Source organism: Physcomitrium patens, chromosome 1, assembly GCF_059467195.1.
Source record: "Physcomitrium patens ecotype Gransden chromosome 1, ASM5946719v1, whole genome shotgun sequence".
Lineage (NCBI taxonomy): Eukaryota > Viridiplantae > Streptophyta > Bryopsida > Funariales > Funariaceae > Physcomitrium > Physcomitrium patens.
The window spans coordinates 2,447,617-2,469,949 of record NC_143410.1 but is presented as its reverse complement, the minus strand read 5'-3'; the positions used below and the strand labels follow the sequence as shown (position 1 = coordinate 2,469,949).

The 22,333-nt window shown below is 34.8% G+C and overlaps 2 protein-coding genes across 2 annotated transcripts; one reads left to right on the top strand and one right to left on the bottom strand.

The window, feature by feature from the left end:
• Positions 1 to 10,180: 10,180 nt before the first annotated feature.
• Positions 10,181 to 15,259, top strand: LOC112288026 (glucose-1-phosphate adenylyltransferase large subunit 3, chloroplastic/amyloplastic). Its single transcript, XM_024531783.3, has 12 exons — positions 10,181 to 10,697; positions 11,561 to 11,677; positions 11,945 to 12,115; positions 12,377 to 12,469; positions 12,621 to 12,760; positions 13,026 to 13,119; positions 13,303 to 13,488; positions 13,722 to 13,802; positions 13,990 to 14,076; positions 14,288 to 14,392; positions 14,547 to 14,714; positions 14,831 to 15,259. The coding sequence occupies exons 1-12, from the start codon at positions 10,443 to 10,445 to the stop codon at positions 14,930 to 14,932; spliced, it is 1,599 nt and encodes a 532-aa protein (XP_024387551.1). The 5' UTR covers positions 10,181 to 10,442; the 3' UTR covers positions 14,933 to 15,259.
• Positions 15,260 to 19,158: 3,899 nt separating this feature from the next.
• LOC112285840 (uncharacterized) lies at positions 19,159 to 21,310 on the bottom strand. The gene has a single exon (XM_073537689.2). The coding sequence runs from the start codon at positions 20,657 to 20,659 to the stop codon at positions 20,075 to 20,077; it is 585 nt and encodes a 194-aa protein (XP_073393790.1). The 5' UTR covers positions 20,660 to 21,310; the 3' UTR covers positions 19,159 to 20,074.
• Positions 21,311 to 22,333: the final 1,023 nt, after the last annotated feature.

Sequence of the window (22,333 nt, the reverse complement as noted above, 5' to 3'; positions counted from 1 at the left end):
GATGCCAGAAGATCAGGAGTGAATTTGCGGTTGGTTTTTTTTTTGGTAAAATTCAAGGCTAAATTCTACCTATCTTGTGAATTTTAAACAAATTGAACGGTTAGATCAAGAGTTATAAATTTCTAAAGTTTGGAAAGAGAAAACTCTTCACGGGAAAAATATGTTTTGAAGGAATTTTGCTATATTTTGAGTTTTATGCAAATTAAAGGAGTTTTGGAAGCTAAGAAAAGATAAATATAAAAGTTTAAGCTAAAATTTCTACAACTAGTTACCCAGTGTATTCCCTGATAGTAAATCACACGATATGACACTGGATTAAATAATCTTTGATCTAGTTTATTTACAAATTTGATGCGACTTATATAATGGTGGTTTATGCATAAAAATATACCACTTGGATATATTTTTTAAAATTTGCTACTATTAGATGACATTCAAATCCAAGTATTGAAGAGTTATCAATATATTTATCAATTCTTTGGTCCCTCAATCTTTCTAGATGTTGTCACCTTTGGGTTCTTATACTCATCAACTTTGTTTGTTTTGGACCAACCTAGCATTATCTCACATGTTTACTAAAGCACTTTTTAGAATTAAATAACCTCTTGGATGTCATATAGATAATATTTTAGATGATAATCAAATTTTTTTGGTTGTTACTAAGGCTCATGAACATCTTCTTGCCTTGGTTAATAAAATAGAGGCATCTTGTCGCATATTTCTTATATTTTTGGTATTTCCAATATCTTTTACATTTTGAATATATGAACTTGGTATGGTTTGGGATGTCAATTCACAAACTTATGAAGAATCTAATGCAAATGAAAAGGAGTATGCCATGGGATTTTTAACTGGGACTGCAATTGCTTATGATCTTTATAAAGGACAACATCATTTTTTTCTAGGCCAAGTTTTAGACCTCAACACTTTGATATGGATTTTTGGCATATGCTTTATTATTCAAAATTATTTTTAGGACTATATTAGTATTCTAAGATCAAAGATTAATGGTCAAGAGGCAATGGATTTTGAACATACTAAGATTGAGGAATTTAAGTCATTTTTTTGCTTATAAAGACATGCAATGGATGAACTATAAGCTTAAGGTGTCTTTGTAATTTTAGTTAAAGACTTAGAAAAAACAAATGCTCAAGAAACTCTCTCACAAGATTTTTCTTTTAGAAGACATCCTATGTTCTACCAACATTTTTAATTCATCCAAATATTGTGGCGTTGAAACCCTTCATTTGATTAGAAATGACGATGTTGGATGCATAAGAATTGTTTCTTCAACAAATTAGCAGTTAAAGGCCTAACTAGCATATAAAGGTGTTCCATTGGTGAAGAAAGAAACCACAAAATTTGATGATTGGCCATTGGAGCTAAGGCCACATCTTACTGACGCCGAAATTCAAAAGTTACAAGCTTTTATCCACTTGTATTGCAATTATTTTTCTTTAAGTCTTTAAGATCTTGAAGGTTATAAAGACAAATCTATTCACATTCAATTAAAAGATGATCATCTAATCTTCCCACGATCTTATAGATTTAGTATCTCAAAAAAAGTTAGTGTCTAAGTCCATTGCTAAGAGTTATTAGCTACAAGCTTGAATGAACTTTTTAATAGTGAATATGCTTGTGCTATAATCATGCCTTCAAAGAAGGACATTTTTGGCAATTAGACAGAGAAGCAGATGTGTGGAAACTACTGTCGAGTTAATTATAAGATTAAGTTTGATTGATATCCAATGCCAATGTCAAAAGAATTATTTGATGTAATAGGATTCTCTTGAGTATTTAGCACTTTGGATATAAGATCTGGTTATCACCAATTACTATTACTTGTTGAAGATCAAGTGAAGACAACATTTTAGGGAATTGTTTAAGATAACAAAGATCAACTCTATCATTAAAAGTTCCTTCCATTTAGTCTTAAGAATGCACTAATTAAGTTTCAACAAGTGATGGACAAAGTTTTATCTAGCTTATCATTTTTCAGATGCTATATTAATGATGTTATCATTTTTAGTAACATCCCATAAGATTATAAGAGACATTTATAAGTAGTATTTAAGCGATTATGGCAATAGAGATTATACTTGCATCATAGAAAGTATAAATTCTTTTATGAACGATTACCATACTTAAGTCACATGATTATACCAAGCAATCTTATTATACAACAAGTTGCTTGCATCATAGAAAGTATAAATTCTTCCATGAATAATTATCATACTTAAGTCACATGATTATACCAAGAAATCTTATTATACAACAAGCAAAGATAGATGCCTTGCAAAAAATACCAACAGCAAGTAATATTTCATGAGTTTAGAATTTCTTAAGATTGGTACATTACTATCAAAGATTTATTAAAAACTTTAGCAACATTGTTAATCTTTTAACTATTTTCATATATAGAGATCTATCATGGACTTGGAAATGTGAGAAATAACTTGCATTCAACATATTGAAGCAAAAATTGGATTCAATTCCAATGCTTCGATGTCTGGATGTCAATAGACATTTTCAACTATACACAAATTGGAGTGTAATAGGATTGGAAGGAAACTTGATACAAAAAGATGATATAGGATAGAAATATGTTATTGCATTTTTTTTAGAAGTATTAACAATATACGGTCAAATTACTCATTTTATGAAGAAGAAGCTTTGGCAACAATTTGGACCATTACTCACTTCTGACCTTACTTGTATGGTCAACATTTCATATTGGTAACTGACCATCAACCTTTGAAGTGGCTTATAGAATCAAATAAGCTTACTGGCAAGCTTACAAAATGGACTTTGTTGCTTTAAGAATACGACTTTGAAGTAGATGATCCTAATGTTTGGACTCAATGTCAACATAAACGTCCAGAGTTCTTTAAACAAGTCATGCCTATAGCTAAAAAAAACTTATTTATTATTCAACATTGTGATACTTTGAGATATGCTTGCATCCATAGTGGACTTTATCAATTCCAATTACAAAGATTCTCTAAAAAAATTATGTATATTTGTAACATTCTTGGGATAGAAAGAGTTTGCATCAAGAAAGCGTTGGTCTTTTGGCTGCTACTAAATGTTCAATCAAGTTTAAGATATCAAAGTTTGATGTATATATGTATGATATTTTTTCTTTTAAGACAATTACATCAATACATAAGCCTAAGTACATAAAAAAATACCCAAATATATGTTAAAACATCTTAAAATCTTATGTATCATTATAGAATTTTTTTTCTAAATTTCAATACTTCATATCTCAAAATCTAACCATCTAAACAAACTAAAATTTTACATGGAATATTAATATAATTTCAAAAACTACCCAAACAAATTTTAATTGCAAATTTGTTATGGGTCTTGAGATATTGCCAAAATCCTACTAGTAGCTTCAAACTCTTGTTTACATATCCTTGACTGCAATTTTCTTCATGTCTCACAAATTAAGTATTCAAATACCATGATAATTTGATCTAAATATTTTTAACCTAATATTATGGAAATTTTGAAGCAATAATTTATGCAAAAATTTAAGATATGACTCCAATCATTACTAACAACAAAATAACTTACTTACTATCTTTGAATTACATAAGATGTCTTCAATGTCTTATAATTCCTTCATCTAGACTTAGAATTTATCAAACAATATATGAACAGTATAGCTAAGAAAGTGCTCTCTCTAATCCTAATTGTTGCCCTTCGTTGTTCTTTGTAAGCATATGTTATGCTTCAAAGAATGACAATAGGTACAAAATTGATACTTTAGTTTTGAACACCTATAACTCCTTCATAAAAACTCCAAATCACACAAAATTTGCATCCAATCAATATCCAAAAATCTAAACTTGCTGATCCTAACCTCCAAAGTTCAAATGACCTTGGAAGAGAAATCTTGATCCCTAATAAGGCCTTGAGTAGCCTCCTTAAAGTCCATTGGCCATGACATTCAACTAATAGGGATGAAAATCTTTTTTCTTTGCCTTCATTCAACCATACTTTGCTTTCATTCTTTCCAATAAGCCTCCTAATAGTTTAGACTTTCATCTTTAGACTCCAACCTTTTCTTAAGCTTTATACTAAATATATAAATCTTACATAATATAAATACTATAATAAAAATAGATAAACCTCTAAATAAATTGTTTTCTATCTTTTTGACCTTACACAATTCATATGCCACATATTGAAGGCTCATACCAAAGTCTTATTGAAGAACTGTGCCAATAGCAAAGTCGGAAGCATCAATGTCAAGTATACATGAAAGATTGGGATCATATGGTTGTAATATTGAAGCAGTACAATCTAATGAATTTATATTAATTGTCAACTTTTATGTTGATGATTTAATCATCTTAAACAATATCTTAAAGATAATAGATTTGTTGAAAATAAAGTTAAAAAAGAAGTATAAGATGATTGATTCGAAAGAGCTTCACTATTATTTAAGAATGGAATTTGTGAAAGATTATGCTAAAAAGATGATAATAATGATCCAAAGCAAGTACATTGAAGATGTGTTGAAACGATTTAACATGAAGAAATGTAAGCCTACATATAAACCTTTGGAGGACAATTTGATTTTGATGAAGCTCATAGATGAAGAATTTGCTAAAGTTGAAGGTCAAATGCTAGATATTCCATAATAGATAGCAGTAGACTCACTTATGTATGCAATGGTTGGCATAAGGGTGGATCTTGCATATGTAGTGAGTATTATGAGCCAATACATATCAAAGGCTAGAGCAATCCCTTTGGCAACTATTAAAAAGATTATGAAATACTTAAAAGGTATTTTATATTTTAAATTATATCATGAAAGTAATAACATTACTTTGCATAGTTATTATAATGCGGATTGGATTAGAATTGCAAATGATAGAAGATCAATAACGGGGTATGTTTTCTTTGTTGGAATGAAAGCAATTTTATGAAATTGCAAGAAACAATCAATAATTATAAGATCAATAATGGAGGTAGAATACATGGCAGTAAATTATGATACAATGGAGATAATATGGCTTAGACAACTTTTGGAGGGCATTGGAGTAGTACAAATAGAAACAACAATAGAATGTGACAATCAAGGATATCTTGCACTTATAAAGAATCCAAAGCATCATCAAAGACCAAGTACATTGACATTTAACATTACTTCATAAGAGAGAAGATTGAAATGAAAGTTATTAATATAAAGTATTATGCAACAAAAGACATACTTGTTGATTTGTTGACAAAGACATTAGTAAAAGATAGGCATTGCATGTTGATAAAAGAATTAGGATTGAAAGCCTTTGACCAATAAAAAAAATAAAAGTGTTAAAATAAGTAAATAAAAATAAAAGTAGAATAAGTTATACTATAAAACATATTATTTTAAGTAAGTTATTATTAATCAAAGAGTTGACTCTTGATATATAAGAAGGCTAAGAGATAAGGTAGATGAACGGATAAAGGATCATAAATATATAAAAAACATACTAAAAGAATATTTTTATAGTAGATAAGATATCAATAAATAGTCGTGATAAAATATTAGATAGATGTATTCATCAAAGTATGGAAGTTTTTTATTAGAGTAGTAGCCTCCATTTATAAGTAATGGATGTTGGAAGTCAGAGATATCTTACTCCATATTCTCTTTGTGAGCAATCTTACTGATGTTAAATGTTGTAACTTCAAAATTCTTTTTGTTCAATATATATAATTTTAATTTTTTGATATAATCACCAAAATAAAATAAAATTTTCAATAGTATTTATATAAATATATAATATATCTTATTGATTTATATATATATATATATATATATATATATATATGCTTATATTAATTATTACTTATATATAATAAATGTAATATGTAATAATCTTTAAATTTTGATTAAAATCAATATATTAAATTTTAATTTTTTAATAATTTTTTTTATTTTATTATAATATTAATCTAATTAATTTATTTTATATTATATTTTTAAATATTATAGATAATTTTTATGATAAGTATATAAATCTTTATAGAGTCTTATATATTATTTTAGATTTTATTAGAATTTTTTGATACTTTAAATTAAGATTTAAATAGAAAATTTAAATTAATTCTTGATAAAAAATTAAAAATAAAAAGAATATTAAAATTAATTAATTGATAAATTATATAAACAATATGTACATCTTTAGATATCAAAAGCTTAAATTAAAATCTTTCTAAATTATATATATTATTATAAGCATATAAAATATTTTAATAAGTTTAATATTTTTAATATTATAAATATTTTAAATAAAATATCTATTTTTTAATATTATTTTCATTAGATTTTTTTCTATTTTGAATTTTTTTCATCTACACCTTTATTGTTTTAGAAGGTGAATTCTGAATTCTTGACCTTTAAATGTGTTTGTGTGAAATTAATATATTGATTTGATTTTGTAAATCATAGAAGATTTTATATAATGTATCTTGATTTTGTGAGATTTGGCTCATGATTTTTATTATCATGCTTAGAGTTTTGTGTTCATATAAACTATCTAATAAGAATTCTAATGATAAACTTCTTGCAAGACTATCTTACAAAACTTATCTAGTCTTTGAAATATTGTGCGTTATTACTTAAAGCTTTACATTGAAGAGATTTTTGCTGTTATATTAAATAAGAATTTGTTCTCAAACTCTATATTTTACATAGACAACTTCCAAGTACACTAAACAGATTTTAAAAGTAGCTCATTTAATTCAACTAGCTAGTATGAATCTAAAATAAATTATATAATTGTATGAAATAGAAAGGTGGCTTGTGATAGAAAATCATATTTTTAGTGCATATTAACATACATTATGCATAAACCTTTCATATACACTTTCTTCATTAACACTTTAATTTTAATAAATTATAATCTAAATTATTAAAATAATACCTTAACCTCTAATTTTTATAGAAAACATCTTTAATATGTTACAATTATAAATTGAAATATATCTATGATCTACTTGTTGATAATTATAAGAAAAAAGTTACTCTTATAGGTCATATATAAATAATATGTCCAACATATTTGTAGTTTTTACGAAGATGTGTTGTTGTTGATGTTGCTTCAATAGTTTCAAATTGTGCAGAAGAATGTTATATAGATGTCTCAATATGTATTTCACTTCTCAATATGTTCTTTATTCTATGTCAACTTTTCTTTTAGATGACTTACTCTTGGATTTTTCAACTTCATAATAACTATTGCAAGCTTCAATAATTCATCATATATTTCTTTTTGTTGATAGAAAGATTATAGATCAAATATACAACTAAGAAGATTATAGATAAGGTTGAAAGATTTAGAAGAAACTTCAATTTGTAGTAGAATTACAACTAAAAATTCAAAATTATTTACCAAATGATATTTATAATAAAATTTAGTAATTGTCAAAATACCACTACTCCTTAGTAAACTTTGAATATAATGCTTATAAAGAAGATCCAATGTGTTTTTCATTGTCTTTATATAAGAAGAATTATTATCAATAATTGTTTCTCTTTCATATTTATATTATTCAAAAAACAAGTTTAAGAGCATATAAAAAAACATGGTTCACAACATTGGTGAAGAAACCAATATTGTGATAATTAGATACATAGGTTTATTTTAAACTCTCTTCAACCTTGATTTCTTTTATTATATTCTCAAAAAAGTGAGAAAAATTTGCACTTTTGTAAGATCTTTAGTAGACATTTTTAAATATGATTTCAATGCTGAATATTAACTTTTTATTTATGATGTAGTAGTACTTCTAAGATGAAGGAATTTATTTGTTTAAACTTTAACAAATTGTTTTATGTGTGGTATCTAGATATTTTGTAAGTATACAACAACTACATGAGCAATAATGGAGATGTACTTATTGCAAAGAAAAAACCATTTTAGATTAAAAAAACTCTTCAAAAGAAGTACTAAACATAGTAGTTTAATCTATAAGAAATGAAGACCATCATGTTTCCACCTCATTTGAAAAATACTTCTTATAATTTATTAACAATTTTTTTGAATATGTCAAATATGGAATAAGGTATTTGAAGTAGAAATTTTTAATTCAATGGCATTTATTAATGTACAAATGCTAGCCTTCTACAATGTTAAAAATAAAAAAAATATAATATAAGATTAATTAAAAAAACAAATGAGTGTATAAAGACTTACAGATGTGATAAGGTAAGACAAATGGAAATAGTAGCTATTAAAAACCTTTATTATTGGTTATATTTTTATGATTGTATAAGTTATATTTATTAAAAATTACAATACTATTAATTCAAATACAAATGATGGTTTAATGTTGAAGTAGATGCAAACAACCTATGTATTAATTTGTGATGATAGATGGATTGATTTAATAAAAAACGGATCTATTCAAAAAATTTCTAAAAAAAACTTAATATATTTTTATGCAATTTTTTCATTTGCCTTAAAAAAACTTATTATTTTAAGTTAAAATTTTTTTACTTCAAATCTTTTTTAGTATAAAATTTTACTATGTGTATGCACATGGGCATGGCATATTGGGAGGGTGTCCATGTAATAAAAAAGGAGTGTCTATCTAGTGGTTTCTAATTTTAAAACATAAAATTAGCAAATTAAAGTAAAAAATTATATTTTTTTTAAAAAAAGCCAAAATCTTCTAAATAATTTTTAAATGTTATATACTTATCAATAAAACTAGATTGTCATTCAAAAAAATTACAAAAATTTAATCCAAAAATTTAAGAATTTGATAGAATTTAAGAATTAATAGCTTAAGAATCCAAAAATTTAAGAATTCATTAACTTAATTTTATTGAATAAACTATATATCCATCTATTATAAATCTTTTGAATTTATTTTTATTTTTTTATTTTTTTGATTTCTTTTAAATTATAGACTATCATAAATTACATAAAATAAACATCAATTAATAAATACAACTTTAATCATTATATCTTTATTTTTATATTTAAAAATCTTGAAACTTGTTATTATTACTACAATGTCAATAAAGCTCACAACCCTTCAAAGCTGAACCTTTTTAAAATTTACACAAAATGTCACACTTATTATTTTAAATACATTTCTAAAAACTTTGGCACTTTTGCAAAGGGATTGTTACAAGTTGCTCACCATCCGCACGTGCATGCAAAAAAAAGGCACACTTATTATCATCAGCGAACAGAACACCTGAACGCATAGATGAATGAGATTCATCCCACGCAGACCAGGAAGTCGAATCTAGTGGGCTTCCAACAGTGACTCTTGTGGTGCATGGGAGCACATTCGCTATATTATACCTCTCACTGCTTTGCTGTATCTAGGCCATCTAGATAGGAGCCAGATACAGACCACTAACCCACACACAGTACCCCTCTGGCATTGTACAATACTTGGTCCAAGTATTTGTACCATTTCATCTCAGATACGAATACACCTCCGTCCATACTCCCCACACCAAAAGATTCTTTCTTCATCCGTCCACCCGCAATTTCAGAACACAACAGCAGAAGGTCAGTATTAAGAAACGAAAAGCCTCCATTCACACCTGCAAGAGAGAATCAAAGTAAATCGAAAGGCCCCAGAATAGTACCCCCGTTCATCTTTTCATCCACTTGACCAGCTTTTATAATCTATTAACGGATTGCATCCAACTTGTACATGGATCCTTTGGATGACAGCCCTTGCCACGAAAGTCATCTATCTTGGAGGTGGAGAGTAAAAACCTAAAAGTAGGGCAATAAAGGTAAAGTTAGGGGAGGAGAAAGGAAAAGGCAAAGGGGGAATGGCTGCAAGCAAGGGAGACCAGGAGCTGCACATCCGTAGCCGCAGTAGCCCGAGGCCTCGCGAGAGCGTAGCAGAGCAGCGTCGTCGAATCCATCGCTCCCGGTCTCAGCGAATCCATCGCTCGCTCTCTGGGGAGGAGGAGGAGGAGGATCACACCAAAGCTTTGATGAGCCAAGGCGCGATCATTGACTAGCTAACATTAATACCCAGCAGCAGAATTCTGGATGCCTCAAAATCCCAGAGAAATTTTCCCTCTTGTAAACAGGAGCCACCCAACCGCTCTCCACCACAAAATCTATCCTGTGATGAAAGCAACGAACCCGCTTTCCCTTGATAATTCTTCTAGACGGGGCCAGTGCCAATACTGGGAGAGGCAAACACTCCCATCCTGTGTTGCATCACCCTCTCCCTCTCTCTCTCTCTCCCTCTAGCCTCCCCTCTTCTCTGTGTTGTCGTCAAGCGTCGATGCTGGATTTCGCGGACAGATTACTAGTCGGAAAGATTGCGCAAGTCTGCGCATTGTTAGTGAGGAGGCAAATGCAGCTAGAGTGAAATTTGGGCGATAGATGTTGTGTGGGTGAGAATTGGGCAATAGTTGTGCGGAGTGTGGAGTGTGGTCGTCAGTTGAGTGCAAGATGGCGGCAGCTACAGCGTGTGTTTCCACTGGTTGTTGCTCTATTACGAGTGCCAGAGAGGGCTATGGCCGCCAGCAGCAAGGGAGTCCGAGTAACGCAGCTGCGAAGTCGCTTAGCCGGTCGTCGTTCTGTGGGGACAAGGTGGCTGCGTCTTTGAAAGCCCAGGCTTGGTTACCTGCAACTCCCAAGCGCCAGAATGCCGCCATGGGTCCTATCCAAGTTTCTTCTGTCTTGGCAGAACTCGACGAGGCCCTTGTAAGCTTTGCCTTATCTTCGAACCTACTCCATGAGTATGCGAATATTTGCGTGATGCGGTTCGTCTACTATTTTTCTTGCTTCTATCTTCTTTCTCCCTCTCCCGTTCCAGATTGGCCCGGCTACGACGAAGCCTTGTGTAATATTCCACTCACGATTTGGAATAGGATAATGTGTAGGGACTAGCTCTGTCTAATGCTGCGTTGTTAATACGAGGGTGTGAGACAGAGCTTGCCTTACGTATGATCCCTTCACTGTTAAAGAATGGAACATATTGGAAGAAACCAAAATGTAGCTATTTCGTTATCAGTGCACTTATACGGAGCTTCTTTGTGAAGGATCCTTGGTTCGAATGGACTTGTTCAGCTTCATTGACACCACTTTAAAATTAATTTTCTTGGTATGATGTCCTAGCATCTGAAGCTCTGGACGATCTATGCATTCTCGCCAGTATATTGGCACTCTCTTGACACTGTCTTGACACTCGCGTTTCTACTGCGAAACTCAACGCATTCAAGATATGCAGAGCCATAGGCTAGTTGTACACATGCAGTTAACGAGTATTCAAAGCTTGTAGTCTTAAAGGCGCACGAATCAACGAATCTATGAGCGATTTCTTCAAGTAGCTGTCTTACTGCGGCAAGCCATACCTCAACGATTGTGTTCTCCTCTTTCCATGCTCATCGATGCTTGGGCTGTCAAACAGATATATGGTTTGGAAAGACCTCAACGATATTTTTTGTTTTCCCAAACCTCTGAGCTTGGATTAGACTAATCCTTCGAAGAAATATCGTGTGAACCTTTTGTTAATTCAGGATTCCTAGTGTTTTCACAGTTAAGTGAGCTGTATCCGTGTTTCGCAGGAGGACGGCACCGAGGAGAAAGCCCGGGTTGATCCAAGAACAGTGTTGTCAATCATCCTTGGAGGTGGTGCGGGGACGCGGCTTTATCCCCTTACGAAGAGACGTGCAAAACCTGCTGTGAGCCCCATTTTCCTCAAATTCTGTACTCATTGTTTGAACTCAAATGTCTTCGAGGATGAGATTTTTATTTAAAGAATGTTGGTTTAATTTAATTTAATTAAATTTTTTATTTAAAAAAATCCTGTACGCTACAGTCATCACCAATGGTAGGTTGGCTTTTTTTTTTTTTAATTTTTTAAAATTTTTTATCTGTTTTTGACGCTGGTGTCATTGAGCAAAAATGTGTAAACTAGCTTATAATGTCTGAATCTGTGTTCATATCAGGTGCCTATCGGTGGAGCGTACCGGTTGATTGATGTGCCTATGAGCAACTGTATTAACAGCAGAATTAACAAAGTCTTCATCCTCACTCAATTCAATTCCACATCCCTCAACCGTCATCTTGCCCGCACCTATAATTTTGGAAAAATTAACTTTGGAGATGGTTTCGTTGAGGTAAGTGGCCAATCTCGCTCATGATATCGCTCCTTGTACTGTGAGGATGTATTGCTCTGTGAAGAGACTGAATGTACTAGTCTCGATATCAAGAATCACGTCACAGTGACATTAACTCCTAAAAAAGTAGAACTTGTGTGGAAAGCAATAAAGTCCCAAGTCGTCTATCTACTCACAAAAATAAAAATAAACTTTATCTTACTGATGATCTGTGACAGTCGATCTCATTCAATTTACAATTTTATGATTTGTGCGGAATAGGTCTTGGCAGCCACTCAGACTCCAGGCGACAGAGGAGCTGATTGGTTTCAAGGAACTGCAGATGCCGTCCGGCAATATTTGTGGTTGTTTGAGGTACACTCTTAATTCCATTGCAACTATGTTTTAAGGATTGTTGTGTCTACTAGTTGGAAAATTCGTTCGGCAATTTCATTCCATCTTCATTCTAAGCAGCAATAGAAGCATCACCTTCACTTATGTTCCATCCACGTGTTTATTGTTGAAGGATGCCAAGAATAAGGTGGTGGAGGACGTGGTTATCTTGTCCGGCGATCACCTCTACCGTATGGATTACATGGACTTTGTCCAGAAGCACAGGGACAGTGGTGCCGATATCACAATATCTTGCGTGCCCATGGACGACAGGTATTCAGTGGAACCACAACATCCAGAATTTCCGTCTGAGAATTCACTGCTGATGGACTTGGTTTCTACAGTTTACTTACAGATTAGTGACTGTAGTATTAATATGTTTCACGAAGCGGTCGTAATAATGTGGAAACTCACTTCATCTATGCACTATCTGAATCTTATTTTCTCTGTGAAGTAAAACGCCTCTGCTATTGGTGAATTACTGTGATAACTGAGGAACGGCCCTGCGACTAATTTTCCTATTCGATCTGCCTTGTAGCCGTGCTTCTGACTATGGGTTGATGAAGATCGACGATGAGGGACGAGTCCTTTATTTCAATGAAAAGCCTAAAGGCGATGCTCTGAAAAGCATGGTATGTTAGAATAGGAGCTTTCTTGTAGTTGAACGAGGCTGTCTTCTGGATCATCTATAGGGCTGCTTTCTGGAACTACACATATTTTGAACCTTGAAGGAATTGCTCTAGTTCAGTGAAGTAGTACTCTGTTGCGGGTTATGTATGAGTTGTCTGATTTTGAGTTGCTGACTGGTTTTCCAGCAAGTGGACACAACAGTCTTGGGTCTGACCCCGGAGGAAGCCGCTGCGAAGCCTTACATTGCATCCATGGGTATTTATGTGTTCAAGAAGGATGTTCTTTTGAAACTTTTAAGATGGAGATACCCCACTGCTAATGACTTTGGTTCAGAAATTATTCCCGCTTCTGCGAAGGAATTCAACGTGCAGGTATGACCTTGCCAATTCTAATTTTAGGTTCTCAGAGTGCGCAGTTCGAAGATTGTGTAGTATTGATTGTGTACTAGACTTATTCTTACCTCTTCCTTTCTCATAACAAATGAACCAAAACTGTCGCTCCCTCGCCCCTGTCCATCTTATCCAAAATTTGGTGAGCATCAGCTATTAGTTCTTGGCAGATTGCAGAAATTATCTGCCATTAAAATTTTGTTTTGTTTTCGCAGGCATATTTGTTCAATGACTACTGGGAGGATATTGGAACCATCAAGTCTTTCTTTGATGCTAATTTAGCTCTTACTTCTCAGGTATTGCCTTCCTCTCGCTCATAGATGTTTTTTACTGAAGGAAAACTGTGTGTAGTCAATCAATTATGTAACCTGTGAATTGAATTACATTAGGATCATATTAAACTTGAATATAGGTTTGTCTCTCTACATTTTTCACTTCTCAATCGATTCTTACACAGTGTTGTGTGTGTTCGTCTTTCCACAGCCGCCCCAGTTCAGCTTCTATGATGCTACAAAGCCTATCTTCACATCTCCACGCTATCTTCCTCCAACAAAAATTGAACAATGCCAGGTATCCTTATCTGCCATCAAAATTGAGCCTTTTTAGATTCTGTGATGGTTGGTCACGAATATTATCTCGTATTTTCAATTCGGAGAATGTTTATGTAGCAACAATGCGCTTACACTTGGGATATTTAATGCCCCATTATCTAATTAAATCTCTCATAGTTCAGCCGTGTAATAATCTGGCTGACGAGTCTCACTGGATTTTGCAATTTCAGGTTGTAGATTCAATTATTTCGCACGGATGTATTTTAAAAGGCTGCAGCGTCAATCATTCGATTGTTGGTATTCGATCTCGTCTGCAGGAGGGTATTGTGTTGAAGGTAAGAGAATTAATGTGATTAGTGAAGTAGGACAGTCGTTCGATTATCTTGCATTCAATCAGACTTCTGAATTACGTATTTGCGTTGTGTTACTCCGTGATAATGTGCAACAACTTTCGTAAAACTTACTCGCTGAAGTGCATTTGTTTACCAGGATACAATGATGATGGGAGCTGATTTCTATCAGACAGAGGAAGAAGTGGCACAGTTGTTAAAGGCAGGAAAGATTCCTCTAGGAGTCGGTGAAAACTCGAGAATCAGCAACTGCATTATTGACAAGAATGCCAGAATCGGCAAGAATGTTGTCATTGCTAACACCGACGTAAGCAATCACTGTGCATTCTGACACTTGATAGTCAAACTCATTTTTCATGTTCAGTGCAATATTCATGAAATAGGTTTAAGTTGCAGCTAATGGTCCACACGGGTTGTGTGCAGAATGTGCAAGAAGCATCAAGACCGGAGGAAGGTTTCTATATCAGAACAGGGGTGACAGTGATTGAGAAGAATGGGATCGTCAAGGATGGGACCGTGATCTAACTTCAGATAGGCCTACAGTTGAATGGTTCCAATTACCGGGTTGAATACAGCGTGTATCCTGTCACCTATCACTAAATTTTTTGAGCTCGATTGAGCAGTCGAAAGGAGAAGACACAATTTTCAATGCTCATATGCTCGTAGGAGGAACTAGGTCTCAGTTGACTACTTTGTCAGCGTGAAATAGCCTTCGAATCTAGCGTGGTGATGCTACTAGTGACAATGGGATAATGATTAATTTGACATCGAAAGAAACATTGCCCCTAGATTTTCTGTATCATAGTGCTTCAATTTAATTCCACATTCAGTATAGGTTTTCTTGTGTTTCAATCCTGCCACATTTTCTTATCATTCGCATTTTGGGATTAATTTCGAATCTTGTACCTGAGTTTGCAAACCTTCATGACTGAAGATGGAATCACTGATTTGAAGTGTGGTACATTGAGCATATTGATGATGCTAAATGGGTCCTCAGTATAAGGCAGTACACTACAGCCTTTCTCTTCACTCTGCGCTCCGTCTAGTCTATTCCGAAACTCGGAGACCTAGCAGTTGGCAGGTGAAGGAATCGTGTGCATTGGCAGAAGGACGAAGCACGTTGATTTAGTAGTTTGTCAAGCAACCAGCTCACATGTACTATGATTCCAAGAGCAAGAATATAATAATACAATCGCTCCAAAGAGATCAATTTAAGAGTAAATTTAACATCAAGTACCTTGCAATACCACCCGTTCACTGCTGTACGTGGGAGATTGTTGCGTGAATTTACTTTTACAGCTGAGAAGGTAAATTTGGGTTAGAGCTGCCTTTTCTGTGCACCACATTTGTTCCATGAGAATAGGGTGGATGATCGCATCGCTTATTGGAGCAGATGCGCAACACCAGCAGAAAGCCAAACAGCAACTGATTCTCAAGCGACTAGATTCAATGTCGGACCTGAGAGGTGGCCCATACCCTGTGATTTATGGGTATGGGCCACCTATCATATCTTCCATGTGATTTACTCATTTTCTGTGCTGTGAGCCTCTGCTGGTATTGTGGCCATGGACCATCCTCTTCTAATCATAGCTTTCTTAACCGCTAAGTGCAAACGCTGACTCCACCCTGTTAAAATTAACTTGGAATCCCTCCTCCAGGCTCTCTTGTGTCCAAGTGCTTGACAAGACATTCCAACAATCACTGAATCGATTATTTTCAGCATTCCAACGAAAAGCATGTCATGACAGAGGATTAGACTAGAACTTTGATGGCAAGCTTACTGGCTACCGGTAGAGCTATTCCAGCGACTTAAGCGACACTCTTCTTATGTGCATCTTCACCACGGAATGTACCATGTCTCAAGACTTAAATCGCCTTGAAGAAATTATACAATGAACAAAGTTTTGACGAGGGGTGAAATGTTTATCTACACGAGTTTTAGCTCATTTCGAGGTAACTGGTGTTCTTCGGTGCTGTTAGCTACTGTGTGGCATGAGCGGTTGAAGTGCACATTGGAACTGTAGAAACGCATTTGGTCGGAAGGGTTGTGCTTAGAAGAGTCCAGGACCTGTCTGGTCTATCGGTCACTCCGAGTTTCAGAGCTTTCCTCATCCATTAAAGAATGGTATGCTTTGACATTACTATGATGCACCTATTGCTGAGTGAGAGCAGAAGAGTACAGAGATGAAACGAGAAATAAGATGAGTGATTGATGGCCCCGATAAAAAATTGATGGGTAATGTTATCGTTCTTTCGTCAGCCATGCCTATGTTCATCAAATTATGATCTAAAATTTCACAGGAATTATAGGCCGAGTGAACTCGAACTCTATTTCTCTATCTTTCGAATGGAAGATTGATCGTTGACAACAATGAAGCTTTGGTGCATAACTAAACTCAGCGTTCTTTTCGTCAAATTGGATTGGTGTCCGTGTAAATGAGAGTCTCATATTTGCAGCCCATGTTATCCAATGCCACACTACCGGTTTTGAAATGTTTCTGGTATCAGGCAACCTGGGGAATATTTTCCCAATTATCCTTATTAGCAACCTCAAATTGCAGCTAAAATGGCTTATCCAACCTTAGTCGTGCCTTAATGAAACTCTTAACCAATGGAGTTTCACTACAAACAGTGTCCTACGATTTTCAGCACCCTCTACTTTCTTTGTAGCTCTCTTCACTGAATCCTTCGTCGCTGCCCAGAACCTTTGCTGGACTGATCTCAGTTGCAGGCACCGTTTCTGGATCGCCTACATTCTCCTGAACCGTGGCTCTGCTATGTTCGTTGCTGATTGTACTTTCTCCCTCTTTTCATTGTCTCTGATTCTCAATTTTTTTTCCCCGCTAGCCCCTTTCTAGCTGCCTGTTCTGTTCCCTCACATTTGCTGGATCACTTCGCAAATCGTTCGCCCCTTCTTCACTGCTGTTGCCCCATTGAATAAAATAAAATAAAATATTATGCTACCAATGTAGACCCATCTTAATAATTGTTACAATTCAAAATTGGATCATAAAGACAACAATCAACAATAAATACAAAATGAGAAGAATCAATTATTACTACTTTTAGCATCAAGTTGAAGGTCCTATAATAATAGACATAGCTAATAAAGTAGGTTTAGAATTTTATAATATTTCCAAGTTTTTAGAACATAATCAATTCACAGAATCAAGAATAAATTTGATATGGACCAACCTTGTTTGTGTGACTTAGTCAAGTTGAGTGGAATAGGACAAAATCTAGACTACAAGTACAAATGAAATTAAAATAGAATAGGTATCATCTTTTAATACCATATTTTTAAAAGTATTTGTTGAAGTAAAAGTAAAATAACATAAAGAAGAGACAAGTATAATAGATCTATTAGAAGTATTCTTAAGCAAAAGACACAAAGCAAGGCACTATGATGTAAAAGGATTATTTGATAGCTTTGAATAAGAATGACAAAAGATGTTATGGACATCAAACAAGAAGATTTTGGAAATATTTTTACAATATTCTATTAGACTCTAGAAGGTTTCAAAAGATTTTAAAAATATTTTAATAAGATGTTTTAGAATATTTTTAAAATATTCAAATAGAATATTCTAAAAATTCTTAAAATATTTTACAAGGTTCTAAAAGGTTCTTAGAACATTTCAAAATATTTTAGTATATGTATATTGGAGTCAAGGTTAAGGGAATCCTCACTCTCAACAACACATCTCTTGGAATTCTAGCTCACTTCTCTTGGTGTTAATTTTGTATTCATTTGGTTTAATCAAGTTCTTACAAGCTAACTTGTTGAAACTCTTCTATTCAACTTCTTGTTTGGTCCTTTGCATAGTATATCTATGATAAAAGAAACAATCTACTTGTAAAAATATTGTTGTAAATAAAAATATTCCGAATTACAAAATCTAGAGCTATTATGGAACCAAGTACAGTTGAGATGGAACAAAGATATGACTAAATTAATTTAGTACAAAATTCTAATAGAAGAAAGTATAACAAGGCAAAAATAACTTCTCTACCAAAGACTAGCTAGCAACCATGAATTAGTCAAAATAGGATAAAATCAAGTTGACTTATAAGTAATTGGAACAATGGCTAGAAGAAATCTAAATTGAATGCTTGTTAATTTATAAAACATTTAACTAACATAAAATAAAAACTTATAATCTAACATTTGATTTGATATTTCTATACAATAAATAAATACATAAATAAATAGAATTAGCTAAAATAATTATATATATATAATTATTTTAATTTAGATTTTTTAAATATATATATAATAAAAAAATATTAAAAAGTTAATTGATCTAAACTTTTTTGTGCAGCTACTTTTTATGGATACAATTTTTCTGATTTCTCTCCAAAATCACTTCATGCCCTAATTGCTTAAAATGGCTTTATATGAACACATGCTTATTGAATGTCAAAGAATTTAAAAATAGATAAATAAATAAAAATAATTAAATCTGAATTCAATGTACTAAAAAAAATCAGATAAGTCCTCCAAAAATTGGTCAATCAAATACCTAATTGTAATAAACACTGCACATTTTAATCACATCTTTACAATACTTTACATATTAGTAACTTTACAATAAACATTTACTAAAACGTCTATAACAAAAATATTTGATTGCCATTTGACATTGTATCTCTGATTGTTTGCAAGAACATATTATCCCTCCTATATCATTCATTAAAAACCATCATTCCTTTCAGAATAAAAAGGCTAGATCTGAACATACATTACAAGGTTTAGAATATAGAAGTATGTATCAAGAAAAGACTCCAGCAAGAAAGAGCCAGAGAGGTTCAACAGAAATGACTCATCCTACAAGTTTACAATTTTACAGGCTCTTTTAAAGGAATCTACCTACGATTTCAACCTACGATCTCTGTAATGCTATTTCGAACATCTTCGAAGAAACATAAACACAATATGCATCCAGAAGCCTATTAATTTACATATGTAAAGCAAAAAGGGAAGATCAATCCTCTCCTCCAAGCACTTGAACGAACCACACAGGCAAGGACAGTGGCTACAGGACTCACACAGAGCTACTTATGTAGATCCAACCATGACTCTTTCCTGGCGAAGTTGTGTTGCTGAAATTGATAGTGTGTAACTCCGAAATTCTGCAAACTGGATCAGTAATAACTTCAAACCTGGAGAAAAGAAATGACCTTGATTGAGAGTTGATGGGTGCAGCTCATACAGCTGCTGATGTTGCAGACTCAGAAGATGATTGCTGCAACAGGAATTTCATGCGCCGGTAGTTGATAGCTCAAGTCCAATCAAAGCTTGATTCGGACCTGTTACTGGTTCTCAGAAGAAGTTGTGTGTTATATGCATTCCATCACTTGGTTGAAGTGATGGCACTCGTAATGCCTGACTGATTGTTCTCCTAAACAGCCGCTTTGTCAGCTGGGTCTGCTTGGATTGCCCTTGCTGTGGTGCGACATAGCCCACTCTGCGCTTGTTGTTGCACAAAGCTGCATCCTCCAAAAGAAAAAAACGAAAAATGAAGAGGAGCGGATGGAACAATCTCATGATTCTTTCATCATGCCCATTTTCAATAGACCGGCGTCTCCTACTCTAAAAATATCTGGGGTTTGATATATGATTTTGTTTTGTTTTGTTTTCTGTTCTTTTTTTTGAAATCATGACTTTCATGGCAAACTCTTGCGTATATCTCCACTGCTGAATGTTTTGCTGCGAGAAATCCCAGCTCGCTGCCAAAGGTGCCCCCTAGGTCTTTGAGGCGCCCCACTCTCAACACTCCTCCTCAAAATCTGACGCATGGCCTGAGCCAAATGCGCAGCGGGGTCTTGCCGCGTGAACGTGTTGTACTTTAGACAAAGCTTCATGTGGGCGCAAACGGCGTCGTCCATGGACGTCTCAGGCCCCATGCGCAATCGTTCCTCCTTGACAGCCTCGCCGCAGAGCCCACACACCAGGCGACCACAGAAGGTCTCTTTCGTACGAGCGATGTATCCTTGAGTGCACTCTTCAGTTAGTCCACAACACTCGCACTGGGCCATGCACTCCTGCTGCTCCTCCTCCGCGTCCTCCTCCACCGGAATCGATGTGAATGTGAAATCGGATAAGCTGCCCACGATCTCGGCTATGTCGTTCGACTCAGGCTGAGAGAGCGTCTTCCGGAGCAAGTGGTGGTGCTCCTGGAGGCTCTGTGACTCGACAAAGCTCTCAGGCCGTGTGAAAGAGCACATGAGCTCTACCTGCGCAGAACCCATGCTGTCCTCCTTTTTGAGGCTCGTCGAAAACCTAGATACCCTAATTGGAGATGCCTTAGCATCCCCTGGACGAGGATCAAAGGTAGCTATGTCTCCGTTATTTCTTGCAGGATGTAAGAATCACAATGAACTTCTTAGGATTCTTAAACCCGCACAGAGAAAATCGCAGAAACCCTGATTGCCTCCCGTAGCTGTTGCGGAGCAAACCCCTCCCCTACCCAACACACACGAACTCCCAGTGCAACAAATGAGGAGCCTGTCTAAGGCGACAAATCATCATATAATGCAGTCAAAGTGAGTAGGATAGCCTCTTTCACGAAGTCTGTGTCCGAATCGTGCTTCAAAAGCGCGTAACCGACAGGGGCTTTCGCTTGCACAACGCGTCATTGGGTCCAATCCCATGGGATTCTATGCGCCTCTGCTTCTTTCTTGAAGCATGCGCCTGTCGACGCACGCCGTCCGCCACCGACTCGCCTCGGTATCAACAAGTAACTGCAGAACCGTCGCGGCTCTGCTCAACTCGTCAACAAAGTGGCGTCCAATACTAGAAGAGTTGCCACTCAGGGACCGGGAAGAAATTAAGGTAGGCCCAGCTAAGACTTTGGATTTTGTGGCATCAATCAACCGGCAGCCTGTTCCATCGCCTCTGTCACTACCTTAGCCTTTACTGCATGTACAGTTTGGACAAGTTACAACCTCATTTACTGAACGTAAAACTTAGCTCTAAATGTACGACGTGTGCATTCTGCTTGCAATTTTACACAAAGTGACAGTGTCAAGACAACATATCAGTGCATTTTTTACACCCGCACTGTTAAAAAATCAAAAAAATCAAAGAAAAATTAGAACCATGCAAGAATCAACTCGACTGTCTGAGGCTCAAACCATTGATGGGTTCAAGTAAACTTTACCCAAAACGCTTGATGTGAACCCACCCACCCACCCTGAGAGCAAAAGCAACTGATCATGTGGGCGAGAGGGGGAATCCATGCGCAGCTATGCGGTGATTCTGCAACGATGCAGCAGCGGTGATGCCGCTCCGCCGCACCGGTGCCAAGTTTCCGTAGTGAGGTGCTGCTCCCCAATAACCCCGCTTTTCCAATCATGGGACCCCCCCACCTCCGATGGTGCTCCTTTCGCAGCCCATGGAGCTCGTGTTGTCCGCAACTCCGATGATCCACACGGAGCTTACTCCGTGTACACTACTTCGAACCTTGACTGCTCGCGACAGCATCGTGTTCACCGCCGACGGGGTTTTCAAAGTGGATGTCCAACTTTGCCCTCTTTGAGAAGAGCTCTAAATCCTACTTCTGATCTCTTTATTTGCTACACCATTTAAAGCTTCATTACGAGTATTGCGGGTTGTGTTAAAAAATTGCTGAAATTGCTAACATTTTTGCCTAGAATGGTATGGCATTGCTAGAAGATGCCAGGTGGTTGTACCAAGTGTGTTCACACTTTGAATCTTAACAGGTAATACTGTAACCTTGTCCATAGGGAAACAGAAAATGTGTACTCTTCTCATATATATATGTAGATACATACAAACATGTATGTATGTATGTATGTATGTATGTATGTGTGTGTGTGTGAATTGTATGACAAACAAATTAAACATCTTTTCTTTATATGTTTTTTAAAATGACAATTTGCTAAAAAGCCATTTCGTTGTTA